Source organism: Cynara cardunculus (assembly GCF_001531365.2).
Source record: "Cynara cardunculus var. scolymus isolate 2C chromosome LG 1, CcrdV1, whole genome shotgun sequence".
In the NCBI taxonomy this organism is placed as follows: domain Eukaryota; kingdom Viridiplantae; phylum Streptophyta; class Magnoliopsida; order Asterales; family Asteraceae; genus Cynara; species Cynara cardunculus.
Window position 1 is genome coordinate 48,731,341 of NC_037528.1, and position 19,474 is coordinate 48,750,814.

The window sequence follows — 19,474 nt, forward strand, 5'->3', positions numbered from 1 at the left end:
CATGGTAAGAGTTATCGTCCTCACTTATCGAGTAAGACTCTCAATTTTTGCCTTTACTTTTACCGGGTAAGATTATTAACCCTTGTCATATTTATCCGGTACCCGGTAAAGTAAAGTGAGTTAGTAAACGCTTACCCATGTAAGCGTTTGATAAACATCAAACTACAAAATACTACCATATGAAGAACACATGATTACACTTAACGAATAAAAGATATACAATATCGTGACAAAGTTCAAATCCTTAACAACATATATCATTCATAAACAAATTTGAAATATATACAAGAAACAAAAATGAAAACAAAAACGAAAACAAAAAGTACTGTAATTTTGACCGTTTATTCAGAATATTTGTTAAACAATCATTTTTTATTTTTTATTAAATCAATTATTCTGATTACTTACTCATTCTACGTTAAATCATTCAGTTTTTTTTATCAACCTGAAATAATTGAAACTTTTGGATTGAACCCGAATCTATACTATCTTATAAAGCAAATTTAGCAAAAGTCTTAGAGTCTTAAAATWCTAAATGACCAAGATACCCTTATCTATACTACCTCACTTTTTCACCCCCTTCTCTCCTCACATACATTCACCTCCTCACATACACTCACCCTCTCACATTAAAACAATTTTTTTAAAATTATAATTTTAAAATTTATACTTTATACCCCTATAATTAATTAATTAATTTACTTTACGTCATTTACTTTTAAATGTTTCATTTTAAATCTTTATCAAATTAACATACATAATCGTATATCAATTAAAACATGTTTAAAAAATACATTTTTATTTTAACAAGTTATACCATTATAATCGTCTCGTTAATACCTTCGAAATGAGTCCAATATTGAATAGTTTTTGACTTAATTATATTATTATATATTATATAATACTATGATATTATATATTATATAATACTATGAAAAAATATTTTTAATATTTACGATTTATACTTTTATAGTTATTTATTTATATWTATATACTATATATTTTGTGGTTAGGCTGTCCAAATTGCACTGTATAATATGTTCTGAATTAATATGTTCTTGGGTTTTTTTTGAAATATATATATATATATATATATACATGTATTAATTCAACCTTAATATGAGTTTCTGGACAAAAAAGAGGGTAAGCAATTGAAATTTCATTATAAAACCCATTTTTTTTGATCTTTTCATGGCTTATGATTTGTCAAATTTGTAGTTTTCTTTATTGGTTTTGAGTGTTTATCTTAAAACTCAAGTTTCTTGGTTCTTTGCACTTGGTGTAAATCGAACACATTTGTGGAGTTGTTTAAATATGTTGGATTTTAAACTGTCATACAATTTTTTCCATCGATAGTCTGTGATTGGAACCATAACTCTTATTTATTCAAATTGTATTAATATGTAAAGACCAAGTGTAACATATATCATTGTTAAATCTTATCTTATAAAATCAGTGGAACTTCAAAATCGTTAAAATTCATGGCTCCTGCCGCATTGCGCGGGTAGACAACTAGTATTAAGAAATACTTTAGTATGGCTATTAATTTATGGGTTAGGTTCACATGAGTCCAGTCTTTTTTCGTGAGACATGTGAGACCACATTTTTATACTTGAAATTTCACAATAAAATGTTGTGAAGGTAAAAAAATATGAATCTTCATAACAAAAACACTAAAAAAATTGTCTTCACCATATTTTGCTATAAAATTTCAAATGTAAAATGTTGTGAAACGACAACTACTTTGTATGACATGATCCAAATCGTTAATTTACTGAATTAAAAAATATAATAAAAATATTTTTTTTTATTGTAATTGGCCAAATATCTACACTTCCATTTCCACCGTCGTCACGATGCGATGTCATCCTATCCGTCTGCATAAAAATCTCTCTGCTGGAACAACACTTGGCTACCATCACATCTTCTTCAATGGCTTCTCCTCTTCACCTTCCCTCTGTGACCCCTAATTTCAAGGTATGCATCCTTTCCCTTCTCTCTAACTCTCGTATTCTATATTTACATAGTAGTAAAGTACCAAAATTGTATACAATCTGTTGCCCTTCGTATATTATGGTACTGTAATAAAAGAGAATATGATATTCAAGAAACATCTATCTGATTCTGACTTTTCATTTACGACCAGGGTACTTGTGGGTTTGGTTTGAGGGGTCATAAATCGAGGTCTGGTGTCAGCATTCGTACGGGATTAAGGGTTTCTGCTAGAGGTAATAGACGAAAGAATCCTCCATTTTTTAGCATAATTCTTACTTTTTAGTGGTTTTGTTTATCTTTTTTAAATAATGTCTGGATCTTTAAGCATGTTTATGTTTGATGGGGATTTTAGTTGCAATGTGATAAGCACGCCATGTGTTTGTATTAAGTGAAGAAAATAGCAGATGCATTTTGCTTGTTGCTGTGATGCCGAACAGGAGTATCGTGGATATGATTTAACAAACAAGAAAGAAACTTACATTTTGAGATGAAAAATGATATGTGTTATGATGAATTTTCTAGGCATAGGATGGAGCAGGTTTGGCCAAAAATCAAACTTTAAAGTGCCGTGTAAAATAGTGAAACTCCAGCCAATAGTTGATGAAATTCCTCAATATCACCCGAGTTACTCATGAAAAAAGAAATAAAATAAAAATGTAAAAATCTTGAAAATTTGGGGGAAGTCGAAATCATAGCCCCAAACTATGCAATTTCCGGTCCAGACTCTTCCTTGGACTAGTCCTGGGCTTCATAACTTATCCTGGTTCAAAAGTTCTTCAACTTGTTTGTTGTCGTGTTGTTGTTCCATGAATGTCTTAGCTAACTCATCCATTTGTTCTGCATCGGTTGACCGTAACTCAAAGAAGCTCAAGTATCTGGGTTCAGTAGTACAAACCATCATCTTTTTGAAGGAGGATGACGACAAAGTAGTGTTTGGGACTGTGAAATTTAGATTTGTAATCAGAGCTGAAGCTTATTTAAGTTTAAAGTTTGGATTATTGCAGGCCTGACATAATTCTGTCAATGGGCTTGCATACAATAAAAGAAAACCTACCAAACCTTATGTAGATTACATGATTCTGTATCGGGTTTGCTATTATATGATCTTTAGGATTATAAGATGATGCTTGGAAGTTGGAACTGAAGCTTGTTCATGTGTCTACCTATTAGAGCTGATCATGTGTGGGCTTTGGCAGGGCCCGGCCGAGCCTAATTTAATTTTTTGTCCAAGTAACCTAATATAGCAAACCCAAGCCCTTTTTACGGGACTGATAACTTGCCCTAACCTGCCCTAAAAATGAGACAGGCTTGGCCACGGGCTAATGGGCCTTAAAAAGATTTAGCATTTTAAGAAAATAATACTTATGTGAATCACAGTTTATGTGAAATAACTATATAATACTCTTTCCATCTAAACTAAGACGTAGATTATGAGGGGAATTAGGAAGGAAGTGGCCAAATGGAATAATAAGAAATTGATCGATTAAGGTTTTTAGGTTCCCAAGAGTCGGTATATAATGAGATGATAAAGGGGGAATTAGGAATTAGAAATATGGTGGTGTCTCGGCTCCAAGAGCTTATTTAATGCTTTCTACTTTGCTATATGTGTATTATGAGACAATTAAGGTTGAAGCATCCAGATTCAAGAATTTTCAATTTTATTTGTAAAGTTTAATTATAATACTTATTTAATTTTAAAATATTAACAGCCCTGCCCAAATTTATTTTTGCATTGTCCATGTCCGCCTGTTAATTTTAACAAGTTAGTGTGATCCCACCCATTTCTTCAAGAGTTATTGTCCAAGACCGTTTTTCAAGTGGACCGGACGGTCGGGCTTGATGGACCGTCCCACCAATGAACAACTCCACTACCTATCTCAGATTTATAACTATTTCTGCAAGCTTAGAGTTTAAGAAGGCAAAATCATGCAATGCATGCTGTTGTACTATATCATAATCGATGGTTCACTTCTCGGGGGATGTTTGGATGTGCGTTTTGAAACTGATTATTGTGAATCGGGAAGTCTTCAGTAAGTAGGGATTGAGCTTTGCACAATTGAATAGATGGAATGAATCCCTCTTCTCCTTGAATACTCAAAATCAGATAATTTGTTGATTGAAGCCACATATAGGTAGGTAATGTTATATTTATTTCAATTATCGTTTTCTTGTAGCAATTTCTTTACTGCTTCTCCAAATTTGATTATTTCGACCCTAAATGATCAGAAAATGAGAATCATAATCACTTTTATCCAAATGCTGAACTGATTACAATGTCAAGGCCCAATAATCCAAACACTGCCTCAACATTGCTATCTTCTCAAACTTTGGCAGTCTGGCACCTTCTAAGTTCTTCAAGGTTTATCATGGAAGATCTTAACCATAGGTTTTTCCTCATCTTCATTTGCAGCTTTCATGATTGAAGAAGATGATGTTCTGCTTATGTTTTTGAAGGACAGAGAGTTGAACGGAGATTTTATAGCAAAAGTGTCTGATAAACTTTGGATGAGGAAGACTATAAAGATTGAGGACATTAAAGCTGACTTAACGAATGATGCTACTCAACTCGATCAGGTGATGCTCTTTCAAAAAAATTATATTTGGTGCTTCTTCATCACTAGTTTATGTTCTGTGTATAAGGTTTTCCGTATTGTAACATGAACATATTTATCTATGATTTCAAATGCAATTTTGCTTGCTGCTTCAGTTTTTTGTTTTGGTCAGCAGTCTTTAAAAGCTCACTTGTTTAAATAGATGTATACACATTGCCATAGAAAATTGTAGAAAATGAGAAGAAATGAAGAATAACCAACCTTTGTGAGTCGTATAGTAGCTTCCTTTTCATCCTTTCACTCAATAATCTACCTAAGATTAAGTCTTTACCTATATTCTACTATCCATCCCAAAATAAGTGTCCACATTGTTGGACTTGGTCAGCTAGGATTTGGAATAAAATCCCATTTGTTTAGGGATATTAGTTGTTTTTGATTCAGTCTCGTTTTTATCCCGCTCTCTTAGGAGCAATAGTTATTTTTCTATCTGTCATGTATCTTCTATTTAAAGGCCATTTGGCTGTTCTTAATAAATTATCTTTTGGAGTTTGGCATCAATTGCTTTCGTATCAGAGAGATGCTCAATATTTGGTATCAGAAGAAAGCCATTATGATGCTAAGCTGAAAGACTGTCGGTTCGGTCATCTCAACTACAAGGGATTAAGGACGTTAAATCATGACATATTCTGTACCCGTTTATCATTAAGGGTAAAATTGACATTTTGTTGATCTAAATGTATAATGAAATTATGTGCCTTTTTCATTGTGGACATTTATTATGGGACGAAGGGAGTAATTGGTAAGTCAGTTGTGAGCTACTGCCACCTCTCTTGATGCCTTCATGGTACAGTTCACCGTGTTTCATTGATGCACAATCTGCAAAAACTTTTTATTTTGGTGTCAATTTAATCGTCTTGATGAAAACTTTGTAATGATATATTTGTTATATAAAATATATATTTTACCATACTTTAATAAATTACATAATTAATAAAAATATATAAAATATATGAACAACTCACAGGGGTAAATTGATCATTTTATCTATTCTGTCCTGTCCAATTTTGTCTTACCAAACGCTAAACAGTTGTTCTGTCCTGTCCAGTTCTGTCTTACCAAATGCTGAACAATTGTTCTGTCATGTCTGGATACCAAACGCACCCTTTAAGATCTAAGTGTCTAGCTTCCAATTATATCCTTAATTATGAGATGATATATTCTGTACTTCTTTATCATTAAGGGTAAAATTGTCATTTAGTTAATTAGTAAGTATAATGAAACTATGTGCCTTTTTCATTGTGGACATTTATTTTGGGACAAAGGGAGTAATTGGTAAGTCAGTTGTGGGCTACGGCCACCTCTCTTGATGCCTTCATGGTACAATTCATCGTGTTTCATCTATGCATAATCTACAAAAAAAACTTTTTATTTTGTTGTCATTTTTAATCGTCTTGATGAGAACTTTGTAATGATATATTTTGTTATATAAAATATTTATTTTATTATACTTTAATAAATTACATAATTAGTCAAAACATATAATCAACTCATGAGGGGTAAGTTGGTCATTTTTATCTGTTCCGTTCTGTCCAATTTTGCCTTACCAAACGCTGAATAGTTGTTATGTTCGGTCTTACCAAATGCTGAACAATTGTTTTGTCATGTCTGGATACCAAACGCACCCTTTAAGAACTAAGTGACTAGTTTCCAGTTCTATCCTTGATTATGAGATGATATATCTTGTACTCGTTTATCATTAAGGGTAAAATTGTCATTTAGTTAATTATAAAGTATAATGAAACTGTGCCTTTTTCATTTTGGACATTTATTTTGGGACGGAGGGAGTAACTGGTAAGTCAGTTGTGGGCTACCGCCACGTCTCTTGATGCCTTCATGGTACAATTCACCGTGTTTCATTGATGCATAATCTACGACCAATGACCAGACCAGCGCAAGTATTTTGTGCACAACTATTGCCTATCTTTCTACCAATCTATGCCTCATGAGAGAGGTAAATGAGGTTAAAAATGACAAATAAATGTAAAAAGGTTATTGGCATGACCAATTGAAGATGATAATGGAATAACACTCGAGATGGTTTGGTCATCGTCAAAAGTAAACCTGATAAATTCTTAGAATCATGTTTTTTTACATGTTTAGTTAAAGTGAAGCATTGATCTCCAATCTTGTAGTGTAACACACTTGATTAATGTAGCCATTGGTTGACGAAAATACGGGTGGCTTCCTGAAATTGACAAGAACAAATGAGTGGCTTTTGGGGGAATCTGCTGCACCGATAAACAAAAAGATGCAAGCTAAGGTATATTTGATTTTACGTCATCTTTGCTTAACTTATATTTGATTTCTGTCCTGATTCCACCTCATATGCTATCGTCTTTCTGGAGCTGTTAAGAAAGTGTCAAAATGCATCAAAATGCGTTGAATTTGCCTTAGTTCCTATTTAGTGAAACTAGTTGTGTACCCTAGCAATGCGGCGGGAGCCATGAATTTTAACGATTTTGAAGTTCCACTGGTTTTACAAGATAAGATTTAACGATGATATAGGTTACACTTGGTCTTTACATATTAATACAATTTGAATAAACAAGAGTTATGGTTCCAATTACAGACTATCGATGAAAAAAATTGTATGACAGTTTAAAATCCAATATATTTAAAATCCAACATATTTAAACGACTCCACAAATGTGTTAGATTTACACCAAGAGCAAAGAACCAAGAAACTTGAGTTTTAAGATAAACACTCAAAACCAATAAAGAAAACTACAAATTTGACAGATTATAAGCCATGAAAAGACCAAAAAAGATGGGTTTTAGAATGAAATTTCAATTGCTTACCCTCTTTCTTGTCCAGAAACTCAGATTAAGGTTGAATTAATACATGTATATATATATATTTCAAAAAAACCCAATAACATATTAATTCAGAACATATTATACAATGCAATTTGGACAGCCTAACCCCAAAATATATAGTATATATATAAATAAATAACTATAAAAGTATAAATCATAAATATTAAAAATATTTTTTTACAGTATATATAATATATAATAATATAATTAAGTCAAAAACTATTCAATATTGGACTCATTTATGGTGTAACTTGTTAAAATAAAAATGTATTTTTTAAACATGTTTTAATTGATATATGATTATGTATRTTAATTTGATAAAGGTTTAAAATGAAACATTTAAAAGTAAAGGACATAAAGTAAATTAATTAACTAATTATAGGGGTATAAACTGTAAATTTAAAATTATAATTAAAAAAAATCGGTTGTGAGAGGGTGAGTGTATTTGAGGGGGTGAGTGTATGTGAGAGAGGAGGGAGTGAAAAAGTGAAAAAGTGACCTAAGGGTAGTATAAAGGGTATCTTGGTCATTTAGTATTTTAAGACTTTAAGACTTTTGCTAAATTTGCTTAATAAGATGGTATAGATAAAGAACTTTTTTCTCAATCAATGTAACATAGCTTCAATATTTTCTATTTAATGTAACAAAGTTTCAAAAGTTTCTATTTTGCATCCGTTTTTACTGGTAACTTGTTGAATAGGAACTTTTGATACTCTATTACATCGATCGAGGAAAAATGTTCTTCATTACACTAAATAGGAACTAAATCAAACTTTGTTGCATTTTGTCCTTAAGAAAATGATGCATAAATATTCTTCTAAGTTCTAACATGGGCATTGTGATAACAGGAACTGCGTGATGACAGCAAAAGAAGAACCAGACTAAACCTACTTCAATATGAAGCGGTATAAATTACCTTCGTCAGAATATGCTCCTTAGATAGTTTATTTATTTAATTCATATTCTATTACAAGATTTGGGAACCTTTTTATTGAATATTGTGCATTGTGCAATTTTCTAAATCATTCAAGACTGTTAGGTTGCCAAATGTGGAAGATGTAACTGATCATGTGTTCTTATCTTGCAGGTGAAGAGGGAATTGTTCATGCTAACTGTAGCTATTGGAAGTGCGTGTAGTGGATATTGTTTGGCAACTTTTTCGATCCAGGTATTCACGTAGAGGTATAATTTCAGACATTTCTGTTCTTCATATGAATGCCTTTTAGGACCAATAATCACACTCAAATTTACAATCATAGTTATAGGAAATTGAAGAATAGAGCACAATCTTTATGTGGTTTTAACAACTTGCTACATCAATTGGTGTTTCTAGTATTTGTTTCATTCTTCAATTTTTCTCGAAATATGGTGCATTAAGAAAAATCTGCATCTTTAAAGAAAAAAAAAAAAAAGAGGATAAGGCAAAATAACTGTAAAACAATCATAACCAAGTTAACTGAAGTTATGGACTGGTTTTATCTTACGATGCTTGCTTTTATGAGGAAATAGAGAAACAATTATTAGTCCTAAGTGTGCCCCTTTCTGTTTAATCCTACCTAGATCCTTCTACCAACAGAAAGATCCTTCATTTGCAATTATGTGTTTTCTGAATTATAAATAAAATAATCTCTCCTAAGCTCCAATTACTGCCAAAACACCCACTTCAAGACACCATTGCATTGCAGGAAAGTTTGGTTGCAAACCGTTTTTAGGTTATGAACCGGGGGGCAAAGGAGAGCATGACATGTGTCTCCGGGTGTCCACATTCTCTTGAATTCATGAACTATTCATGATGAATAATACACTTTCATCATGAATGATACATTATTCATGATAATAACCCGTGAAGGTGTGGGACACATGGTACACTCTCCTTTGTCCCCCGGTTTACAACCTAAAATCGGTTTGCAACCGAACCCACCCCTACATATACATATACATATGTATACATATAGCATTTGTGATTTAAAAGAGATGTACGATTTTTGCATTTTAAGGTAAGACACTTTTGGAGGGATGTGGGAAAGGGCAGAATATACAGAATAGATTTGCTAGAAATCAGAAAAATAGAAGTCTAAAAGGATAGGCTTACTATAGTCACACACAAGTTGACATAGCACCAAAGACTAATTAAATTAACTTAATATTGTTGTGTTGGAATATAAATGTTTGATAGGACACTTAAATATCTTCAAATTTCTAAATGCCACAAGTTCTAATCTGTATGTACGTTCTCTAGACATCTGCTCTTAAATATAAAAATGCAATTTTCATTTCACTTTCCTTTGTTCTAATTTTAATACCTGTTTCATTAGTTCATTTAAAACACATGTGATAGCTTATGGATGAACTCTTGTATCTTCTTCCTATTTTCATAGGCTGCTGTGAGCTATGCAACTGGAGTTCTTTTCAGGTTAGTTTAGAACAATCTAATTACTTATTGTATCTTATTTGGTTGGGCCCTGCTGACAGAAATCCTTGATTTCGTGCATTTACATTAAAAACCTAAAGAGTGAATTTCAAATTTCTCCCCTCTGGTTTTATAAAAATTATGAATAGGACCCCTCGAGTGAAATGATTACAAAGGTAGTCATTAGAGTTTCAACTTATTACGGATCAGATCAGGTCCCTCCTGCTAACTCAGTTAAAATATTCCATTAAAATAAGGGGTATTTTGGTCTTTTTACCCATTGATTAATAAACAATTTTGAAGTAGCAATTAGATGCTGCCACCTGCCCCCCATAAAAGACCAAAATACCTCACTTAACGAAATTTTCTTTAATGGTGTTAGCAGAAGGGACCTCATCCACAATACATTTCAAACCACAATGACTCCCTTTGTAATTGTTTCACTTGAGGGACCTGATCCATAATTTTTCAGGGATAAAATTTATAATTTACTCAAAACTAAATAAAAGAAAGAGTGAATTACATTTTTCGTCCCTGTGGTTTGGTGTTTTTAATGGATCACTTCCTCTCATTAATAGCAGTATGCATCAGTTATGTTCATCAACAAGCTAGAATGAAGATGATACCGAAAAACTAATGCTTATTTAGACCATTACTGCATGCAGTTGCCTATACCTTCAACTTTTGTATCGATATGCGGACAACCTTTCAAGGGAAACAGTTCCACAAATTTTCAGGCAAAGAAAGATAAAAAGGTATGCTACTCAACATTTCTAATTCTCTTTTTTTTTGAAGAATAATATTTAATTATTTATATAAGGCAAAACTCACACACACTCTTCTGAGGTTGGGATCTACAGGTAACCTAGATAAGATACCATTGGGCCAATGACCCTTTGGTTTTTTGGTTCTCCTTATAGCTACTGTTTGTCACTCTTAATTTTTTTTCTTTCTTGTATATGAAATTAGGATCGGAATAAGAAGCGATGACTTGGAGGATTTTTTTGAGAGGGTGGTGAAAGGTTGTAGCATGGCTCTATCATCTCCACGGCTTGTAATCCCAGCTGCCATATATGGATTATGGGGCCTGTCTCAACATTTTGCAAACGATTTCTTCCAGGTTTTGCTCTAAACCCTACCTCTTCACGGATGGACTAATCATTCGTTACTAAAACCATCCAAGCTTCAAAAACAGTTATAAAAAGTTTTCAACTATCAAAAACATTATAATAATCATTCAACTTATGAAAAAACTGTTGTGAAAACCATTCAAATTCGTAAGCATGTTACAGGTTTTTTTGGTCTAAGGGGCTGTTTGGCTGGTTTTCCATTAAGTCTTGTATGGATAAAGCCGACAGTTTCATGTATAGATTGATAGGGTTCTTGTTTGGGAGGGTTTTTCAAGATGGAAGGAGCGTGCTTTTTAATTTGGAAGGGCTGGTTTTGGAAAAACTTGGCTTTCTGCATAAAGCCCCCCCTCCACCCCAAGAAGCTTATCGAGTAAGCCACTTTCTATATCATTATGCCACTACCAGACTATCATATATAGCTGACCGAATAAGTCGTTAGTCCATCCCATTAAGCTCATTAAGCTGTTAACAAACAAGCCTTAAGTTACCCAAATTTTGGAAAATTCAGTGGTTTAGTGACAGATTTTTAAAATCTAATGACCAAATTAGAAATGAAGTGATAATGTGTTGGCATTTGCTAAAAAGATTATTTTTTATGATGTTTTTCTTCCTGATATACTTTTTATGGATCTTCGTTATAGCTTACACCAGCAATGGTAGGGGTGTTTGCATACAAAGCTGCTGCCTTGGTTCAAGTTTACCGAGACAATGAAGATCTTCAATTAATTTTTCCGGGGAGTGACGAGGACCTGATGGACTAAATTTCTCGTCGATCCTTTGCCATTTTTTTCACTCTCAAGTTGGATGCCTCCCAGCAGTGCACATCTTTTAGGTACCAATTCTTGCTTCCATTTTTAACATCAAGAATTCTTTGTTATTTTTTTTTGGAAGGGTGTCCCAGGCTATGCCTAGATTAATCTTGGCAAATTGCGATTGCAAGAAATCATCCCTGATAAACTCAGTGGCCACATTTGTTGTGTACACTTGGAATCGAACCCTGGATAGATGAGATATTTCCCCATATCCCCCGGGACCTCAACTATTACGCCACAACCCTTGTGGTTATTCTTTATTATTTTGTTGTGGGTATTATTTCTCTTTGTGACCCCAAATCTCCAATTGTTGCCATGGGTTAGGGATTTAACATGATATCTTATATTCCCTCTGTCACATGAAAAATTGCCACATTTCCCTTTTCTTAGAATTTGTGTTTGCTTTGTAGCTTCACAAGCTGCATCTTCTCGAAAATAACCACTTTGTCTAGAGTGGAGATAGAGGAAAGGTCTGTGTACATCTTATTTCCGTGGACCTTACTTCCGGGCTGGGGAGTTAAAATAGTGGTGCAATATTGTGGTGTTATAGCGATTAGTGGTGGTCGAAGAAAAAACGGTGGTCAAATAGTGGTTCCACAGAGTAGTGGAGCTATTTACTATTATTAGAAGGTGAAATGGACCTCAAATAGCGTCCTCATAAACCATAGTTTTGAAAGCCGGGGTCTTCTTGGAAACAACCTCTTTGTCTCTTAAGAGGCAGAGCAAAGGTCTGATACATCTTACCCCCAATGGACCCTACTTCCAGATGAGATATATTGGGTTCGTTTGGTTTGCTTGCTCAGTAATTCATACTTCCTTAGGATGGTCTCAAGTAAGGCTGCACATGGGTTGCGTTGACTGGGTTGAAGGTATTTGGACAACCCAACCCAATGTTTGCGGTTTGAAAAATCTTGATGTAGACCCATTGGGCAGGGATAATCATTTCCGTCCCAACCAATCTCGATAGTAAGCATTGGGCGGGCGATAGGGAGGACGGTCTCTGGAGTTCCAGGCAGGCGATAGGGCTTCGGGGGGAAAACATGAATCGTATGATATTATTGAATAGCATGGCTGGGGGCTAAGATAATTCAAATGGGAGAGCCTTGTTATGGGTGACCTTAGTGCTTTCACTAAGGTGACGACTTGAATGAAACTTTAGACACTAGAGCGATGGACCGTGAGAGGAAGCAAGTGAAAGTTACTACAGGAGGAAGTCAAGTGAAGGCGCTAGTTTCTTTGATCCCACTCGGCGTTCCTTTTTCCATTTGCTTCCAATAGTTCTAACCTAACCCAACCCAAACCGTGCGGGTTGGGTTGAAATTTTGATGCATCATTTCACAATGTAGCTATGCCTTTTAAACGAAGTAAAATCAAAATGAGAACATACAAAAAAGGCTAACAAACTCAAAAAATAGTTGAAAGTTCATGCAAATAAGAAAGTAAATTACGGTTGAAATGGCAATATAATTTTGAATATCGCTAATTACGGATTGGTCTTAATCAAGGACTTAATAGTCATATTAAATCTATAATATAGACCTAACAGATGCGGTTTGACCTAATTTTGTATCAACTGTGTTGGGTTACATCAGATTGAGTTTTTTTCTTTTTTTTCGGGTTGGGTTGCCCTGGTTGGTCCGTTTTTTGAGCACCCCTAGTGTCAAGTTTGAATTGAATTCGAGCGCTCACATATTACTCTATCAGGGTGTGTCAAACGCTCATCGGTTGTGGTTTCTTGGGTCTTTTAGAAAGAAAAAGAAGTTATGATTCTTCTCACAATGTTATGAAAGTTCACAGTTTGTTTATATATTTCTGTTCGCAGGTCGAGTGAGAGGCTCGTTGCGGCTTTTGGGGGAGTTCTTTTGCTCCAACCGACCGACGGATTACATGTCAATAAATCTTTTGCAGTGAGGTTTTTAGTTGTATATTACTGGTAATCTACATGTTCTTGCAATGCTCTTCGCATGTTTAAACCTTATTATGGTATGGCGATACTCATAAAGTTTTGAAGTATATAATATTTATATACGGAAAATACTGGCACATACTCGACCTTTGGTGAGGTTTGAACCTTTGACTTACTGGCTGACTTTACCAATACCAGAGTACTATTGGGTCAATGACTCCTTGGTAGCTATCTTTATGAGACGATTCTCACAAGTTCATCGGAATAAAAACGTTAAGAGCCAATAGCGTTCTTGAACGCGCTCATGATTGCTTAGGCCATTTTATGATTCGTAAAACGTAAATAATTCTTGAAAAAATGTTATCAAAGAGCATAAGCTATGACTTCCGTTTGATTCATGATACCTTCCATCGTGACCTTTGGTTTTTTTGGAAATGTCGGTATTTTACGAGCCTTTCAATTCGATTTCTACACTATAAAGGGCCCCTACTCCGACGTATTTGGAAAGAGCTACCTAATATAGTCGGCATTCTAATATAGTGTTTTCTGAACTATTCGAGTCATATATCGGCTAAACGTTGAACATTTCTCCTTAATCTGTGTGTTTTTAATCTATGTTCTTTTTGAAGTATATAATGATTATGTTCGGCAAATATTCGCACATACGCTTCTTGGCTTTTGTGAGTTTTGAACCCCTGACCTCTTTGAAAGACTAGGCTCTACCAGTAACTTGCTATTGGTGGGCAAGGTTTTAAATGGCATGAGGCGTGGTGTGGTGGTGAGGCCAAACCTTAAGCCTTACGAGCCTTGTGTTTTCCAAGACATGACTTATGGCGACAAATACGTGTATCATATATATAATTATATAGATACATATATAGTTTCTACTATTATTCAATGAGTCAGTGATGATAAACAATTTAAGTTAGGTTATATACTTGAAACTAAAAAGTAAGACATAAAAAGGGAAAAAAACATCAAATATCACATGACAAAGATCGCGCATTGGACCATGTTACTCTGACCAAAACTTGTTTAAAAAAGGGGCGAGACGATCTTGCCCACAATGAAACCGGGAAACCTCAGGTAGGATAAATTATTATTACGACGCACTGTATATCATTTGTTGATCTATATATTTTGCATTTCGTGGCTAGGTGTCAATTCTATTTGAGACTTGTGTGATTGGTTTGAGCTTCAGCTCCAAAGGTCAAAAGTGCCTCGAGGTCTCAGGTTTAAATCCAAGGAGGAATAAAAATCCCCTTGTGACCACAAATGTTCATATTCAGTGACTCCGGGCTACCCATAAAACGGGATACCCATAAAACAGATGGTCGGTCTGGGATTAGTCGGCTCACATAACGGGTTGAATATCTAAAAAGAATAAAAAAACAGTTGTTTTGCATACTAAATACCAAAAAGTAGATGAACCCAGTACATCCAACTCAAATTTAAGGCCAGGAGATAGATGTATGCAGACTTGACCTCTATCCAAAAGATGAAAAGAGCTAAGCTAAGGATGAAGATGAACTTTGATACATTGATATATACTTCTAACATAACTGCCCACAAAGAAGGAATTTAGCTGACCTTATGACAAATGCTTTTTAAATCTATAACCTTCAACCAATTTTAGACATTCTTGTGACGTTTTTCTGTTAAACAGTGTCATTCTCAAACGTATCAAAAGATCATGGATTTAAAAAACACCTGTTAAAAGGTCATTTAACCAAACGACCTCGTAGCTAGATCTGTTCACTTTTGCTCATAAGCTGCAAAATTGCTGCTGCTTTCTTTTGTCCTCTTTTCGTTCCGTTCTGAGAAACCTCCTTTACGTGTTCGTAAACGCCGAACTGAAGCGCGGCCAACAAAAGATTCGAATTATTCGTACAAAGCTTAAGAAGAACCGCGGCTGCACATTCTTTATTCTTCGGAGTTCCTTCTCTGATAAATCTCACAAGAGTCTCGATAAAAGAAAGTTGCCCGAGTTCTTTCCGTCCATCGGGATGCGCTGCAAGAAGTAAAAGTACCGAAAGAGCCTCATCAACCATATCTAGTCGCTCGTTTTGAAGAATGTTTAATAACGGCTTAATGGCGCCAGCTTCGATAGCCCTGCTTTTGTTCGACTGGGAAAGCGTTAAGTTGAACAAAGCCGAAGCTGCGTCTTTTTTGCCTCTAATTGTTCCTTCTTTTAACAAAATAAGCAACGGTGGGATCCCGTTTGATGATCCGATTAATGCTTTGTTTTCATCGAGCATCGATAAACTGAACAATGCTGCTGCCGAGTTTTCTTTAGCTCCATCTGTTCCGTTACGTAGAATTTCGATTATAGCTGGAATTGGGCCTTCTTTAGAGACTTGTTTCTTGATTTTGTCGTCAATCGACAAATTCAAAAGAGCCGTGACGGCATGTTCTTGAATTTTGGAATCTGGGTACGTAAGGAGTTGGACAAGAGGCGGAATGCCGCCTTTTTCCGCGATCAAAACTCGGTTTTCTGGGCATTCGCGTGAAAGCATGCGGATCTTGGTGACTGCTTTTCGCTGTACTAGTAATTGGCTCGAGGATAATTCCTGAATCAAGGTTAAAATTTTGTCACCGCGGTCGTTTTTGGGCGGCGGCGTCGGTTCTTTTTTGGGAAGCTGGTAATTGTTGCTCTCGCACCACTGCAAAATTAAGTTGCGTAGCGCGACATTTGGTGCTAACGTGGTGTGTGTTAACGATAGTCCGGTTTTTGGGCATGTTCCGTGGTCCGAATCCAACCACTGCTGTATGCTTGCTCTCTCGTATGTCTGCAATGAAAGACGAAGATTCAAATCCAGAATTCGTCACAAAACTCTATCGGGAAAATTTGTAACCCTTTGATCCTCAAAATATAAAATTCATATAGGTTTGGTACTCAAAACGCAAAAGCTACGTAAGAACATAGCATAACAGAAGCCCGAGGGTGCATTTGGTACGTGGATAAGACTGAACGAAACTGTATTAACGAGAGTGAGTTAGGAATGTGAAAGAATCGGAGAAGGTTTTAAGGTTTTAATTTGGCAAGGGTAGTTTGGTAATTCACCTACCTTGTCTCATCTCCAGTCTTTTGTTCCACCTATTTCTCTCTCATTCTTGTCCTTCTAATCATCGCGTCAAATGCACGACAACAAGATTTTGTTCTGTCCTGTTCCGTCATGTCTCGTGCATCAAACGAATCGTTAAGGGGGGCATTTGATACCCATGACAAAACATGACCAGGACAGGACATCTGTTCAACGTTTGTAAGACAGGACTGACATAACAGGACTGGTAAAATAACCAATTTACCCCTAACTTCAGGACATGGGATTAGTCAAGAAGCACGTAAGCTGGCCAAACACCGATGGTTACTATAAAAAGAACATAGCATAGCATAATAGACGAATCATATAAACTCACCTGACCCGTCGCGATAATAACAGGATCCCTCATTATTTCTAGCGTGATCGGACACAAGAATTCATACGGGATCGTTAAAGAAGTGCATTTTTGTAACGATCGATTACACGGAACAGGATCGTCAAGAACATTGGCCTGTTCAATTCCTGCCAATCTTTTAAATTTGTCCAAAAGATTCATGATCTTTTGAGTTCCTTCTGCATTTTGTCCTCTTCTTTCTTTCACAAGTTTCCTTATAGCCACGGTTTCGATCTTCAAATCCTCGAGAGTATTCAACGATAGCTTGCTCGCTAACCGTTTGATACCGTCACATTCAGCAATTCGGTCGCTATCGAAAGACAATACCGCCATCATATCCATAATAAGCTCCATATCTTGACTATCGGTTCGCTGCTTGGCTCTTTTAAGTTGCATACACATCAACTGGACCTATAATAATACAAAGTTCTATTCATTCATACCGTTTTCTTTTGCTTTTTAGAACAAAGGAAAGGTAAATTGCATCAAAATGGAACCAACTTTGTTGTTGTTCCTATTTATTATTTAGTGTAAGTGAGATTTTTTATACTTAATTGATGTAATAAGTTTTAAAATTTCCTATTATACCATTATGACCGGTAACTTTCTGATATTGTAATATTTGATGATGTGAATACCTGTTTATGACATGTTTACAGTGAAGTAGACGATAAACTTAATATCTACTTCATGTTACAATATCAGCAGGTTGCGAGTCAAAAATTTGGTAAAATTTGGAAACTTAAGAACTTTGTTAGATTAAGGGAAAATTGCACCAAAATGAAACCAACTTTCAAAATCGTCATTTAGGGGTCTCTATCAAATTTTTTGTTTATTTAAGGGTCTGGTTGATCTGTTGAACATGTAACATGTAATTTAAGGGTCTCTATCAAACTTTTGGTTTGATTTGCCAAATTTGATATAAACTTTAATATTGATAAGGATCGATTAGATATAAAATCTTGAATGTGATATTTAATATTTATTTTTTATTGCATCAATTAATTTTCTTCTATTAAATTGATTTTGTTATTGCATTAGTAAAAACAATTTTTATCGTGGTAATTTGGATTTAAAAAAAAATCTTTCGATTAATACCTGAATTAAAAAAAACGATATTTGAAATGAAAAATAGATTTTATTGCATTAATTTAAAAAAAAAGAATTTTAGTTATTTTTCTATAATTATTTTGCAAGTTGGTGCCCTAAAATAGGAATCAGATGCAAGTTGGATCCCCAAAACGACAATTTTGAAATGAAAGTTGGTTTTATTTTGGTGCAATTTCCCAAAATTTTAACAGAAGAAATGAATTACCTGTTCTGTAACTTCTTCCGAAATCCCAATTTCTTTGTATGGAATTCCTTCCACAGCTTGATTCAATTTATCATAAACACTAATGAATCTGGTCACCATTGCATCGGTTTCCAATACCTAAATCACAAAGAAGAACAGATCAAAGAAACCTAATTACATTCAATCGCTGTTGAATTTGCATTTCCCCCTTTTGAAACCCTAAATTAAATGACACAAAAAGGGAACAGAATCGAACCAGATAAATTTTGCTTCCAGCTTGACAAGTCTTCAACAATTTCTTCGCCAGAATAAACGCTTTTCTCAATTTATACAAACATGAGATACCATACTCTGAGATATGAGCATCAAGATCTCGAAGCTCTTCCAACAATGGCAAACAATGCTTCAATAACCGAAGGAGGGTTTGGCTCTCTTTTCTCTGTGTTCCTCGAAACTCTCCCATGGATTTAGCATCTTCGATGATCGCAATTAACTCTTCAACCAAATCCCTAACAACTCTGCGATCGTTACATTTCGATAAAACCTTTTCTTCTTCCATCTGTAAACCTCCCTTTCTCGTTCTGTCACCATTTGGATCTCAAACCAACCCAGAAAAAATCTCCTCTCCTCATCCAAAAATCCAGGAATTTCGTCATGATTTTCAAATCAAATCAAGACTTTCATGTTTGATTTCTAATTGGAGATCGAGATTTGGTACAAGATGATGATTAATTGCGATCGAGATTGAGAACAAGATAATGATTATAACTGCAATGGAGATGGAGATTGAGATGGAGATCGAGGAGGGAAGGAAAACCCAACCCTAAATTGTTCGAATTGATTTGGAAATGCAATTTATATGAATCAAACATCATCTTGTCGTCTTGATTTTTCAAAAGTTTGTTATCGACGTGTGTAACCATCATTTCTTTAACATGTAACATAAAATTACCAATTAATTAAATGGATTATGGATAAGATTAAATTAACTTGCATGGATGGCCCCCCTTCAATTAAGTTGAGGGGTATTTTGGTAATTTTACATTTTACTACGAAAAAT

General features: G+C 34.8%; 2 protein-coding genes across 2 annotated transcripts; one reads left to right on the forward strand and one right to left on the reverse strand.

Moving 5' to 3' along the window:
• The first annotated feature begins 1,868 nt into the window (after positions 1–1,868).
• Positions 1,869–13,788, forward strand: LOC112527930. Its single transcript, XM_025138795.1, has 11 exons — positions 1,869–1,977; positions 2,147–2,228; positions 4,406–4,569; positions 6,763–6,867; positions 8,273–8,329; positions 8,512–8,592; positions 9,803–9,837; positions 10,500–10,589; positions 10,804–10,954; positions 11,606–11,796; positions 13,599–13,788. The coding sequence occupies exons 1-10, from the start codon at positions 1,933–1,935 to the stop codon at positions 11,723–11,725; spliced, it is 930 nt and encodes a 309-aa protein (XP_024994563.1). The 5' UTR covers positions 1,869–1,932; the 3' UTR covers positions 11,726–11,796; positions 13,599–13,788.
• Positions 13,789–15,106: 1,318 nt separating this feature from the next.
• LOC112519455 (U-box domain-containing protein 15-like) lies at positions 15,107–19,269 on the reverse strand. Its single transcript, XM_025127582.1, has 4 exons — positions 18,671–19,269; positions 18,436–18,552; positions 17,103–17,531; positions 15,107–16,471 (listed from the first exon to the last, which is right to left on the reverse strand). The coding sequence occupies exons 1-4, from the start codon at positions 18,971–18,973 to the stop codon at positions 15,428–15,430; spliced, it is 1,893 nt and encodes a 630-aa protein (XP_024983350.1). The 5' UTR covers positions 18,974–19,269; the 3' UTR covers positions 15,107–15,427.
• Positions 19,270–19,474: the final 205 nt, after the last annotated feature.

Excerpts from the sequence above, each read along its gene's own strand:
- LOC112519455 (XM_025127582.1), bottom strand. The coding sequence starts at position 18,973 with ATGGAAGAAGAAAAGGTTTTATCGAAATGTAACGATCGCAGAGTTGTT. Across the intron at positions 18,553-18,670 it reads CTGGAAGCAAAATTTATCTG|GTATTGGAAACCGATGCAAT; the intron begins GTTCGATTCTGT and ends TTTGTGATTTAG. Across the intron at positions 17,532-18,435 it reads CGGAAGAAGTTACAGAACAG|GTCCAGTTGATGTGTATGCA; the intron begins GTAATTCATTTC and ends GTATTATTATAG.
- LOC112527930 (XM_025138795.1), top strand. The coding sequence starts at position 1,933 with ATGGCTTCTCCTCTTCACCTTCCCTCTGTGACCCCTAATTTCAAG. Across the intron at positions 4,570-6,762 it reads ATGCTACTCAACTCGATCAG|CCATTGGTTGACGAAAATAC; the intron begins GTGATGCTCTTT and ends TGATTAATGTAG. Across the intron at positions 8,593-9,802 it reads TGGCAACTTTTTCGATCCAG|GCTGCTGTGAGCTATGCAAC; the intron begins GTATTCACGTAG and ends CTATTTTCATAG.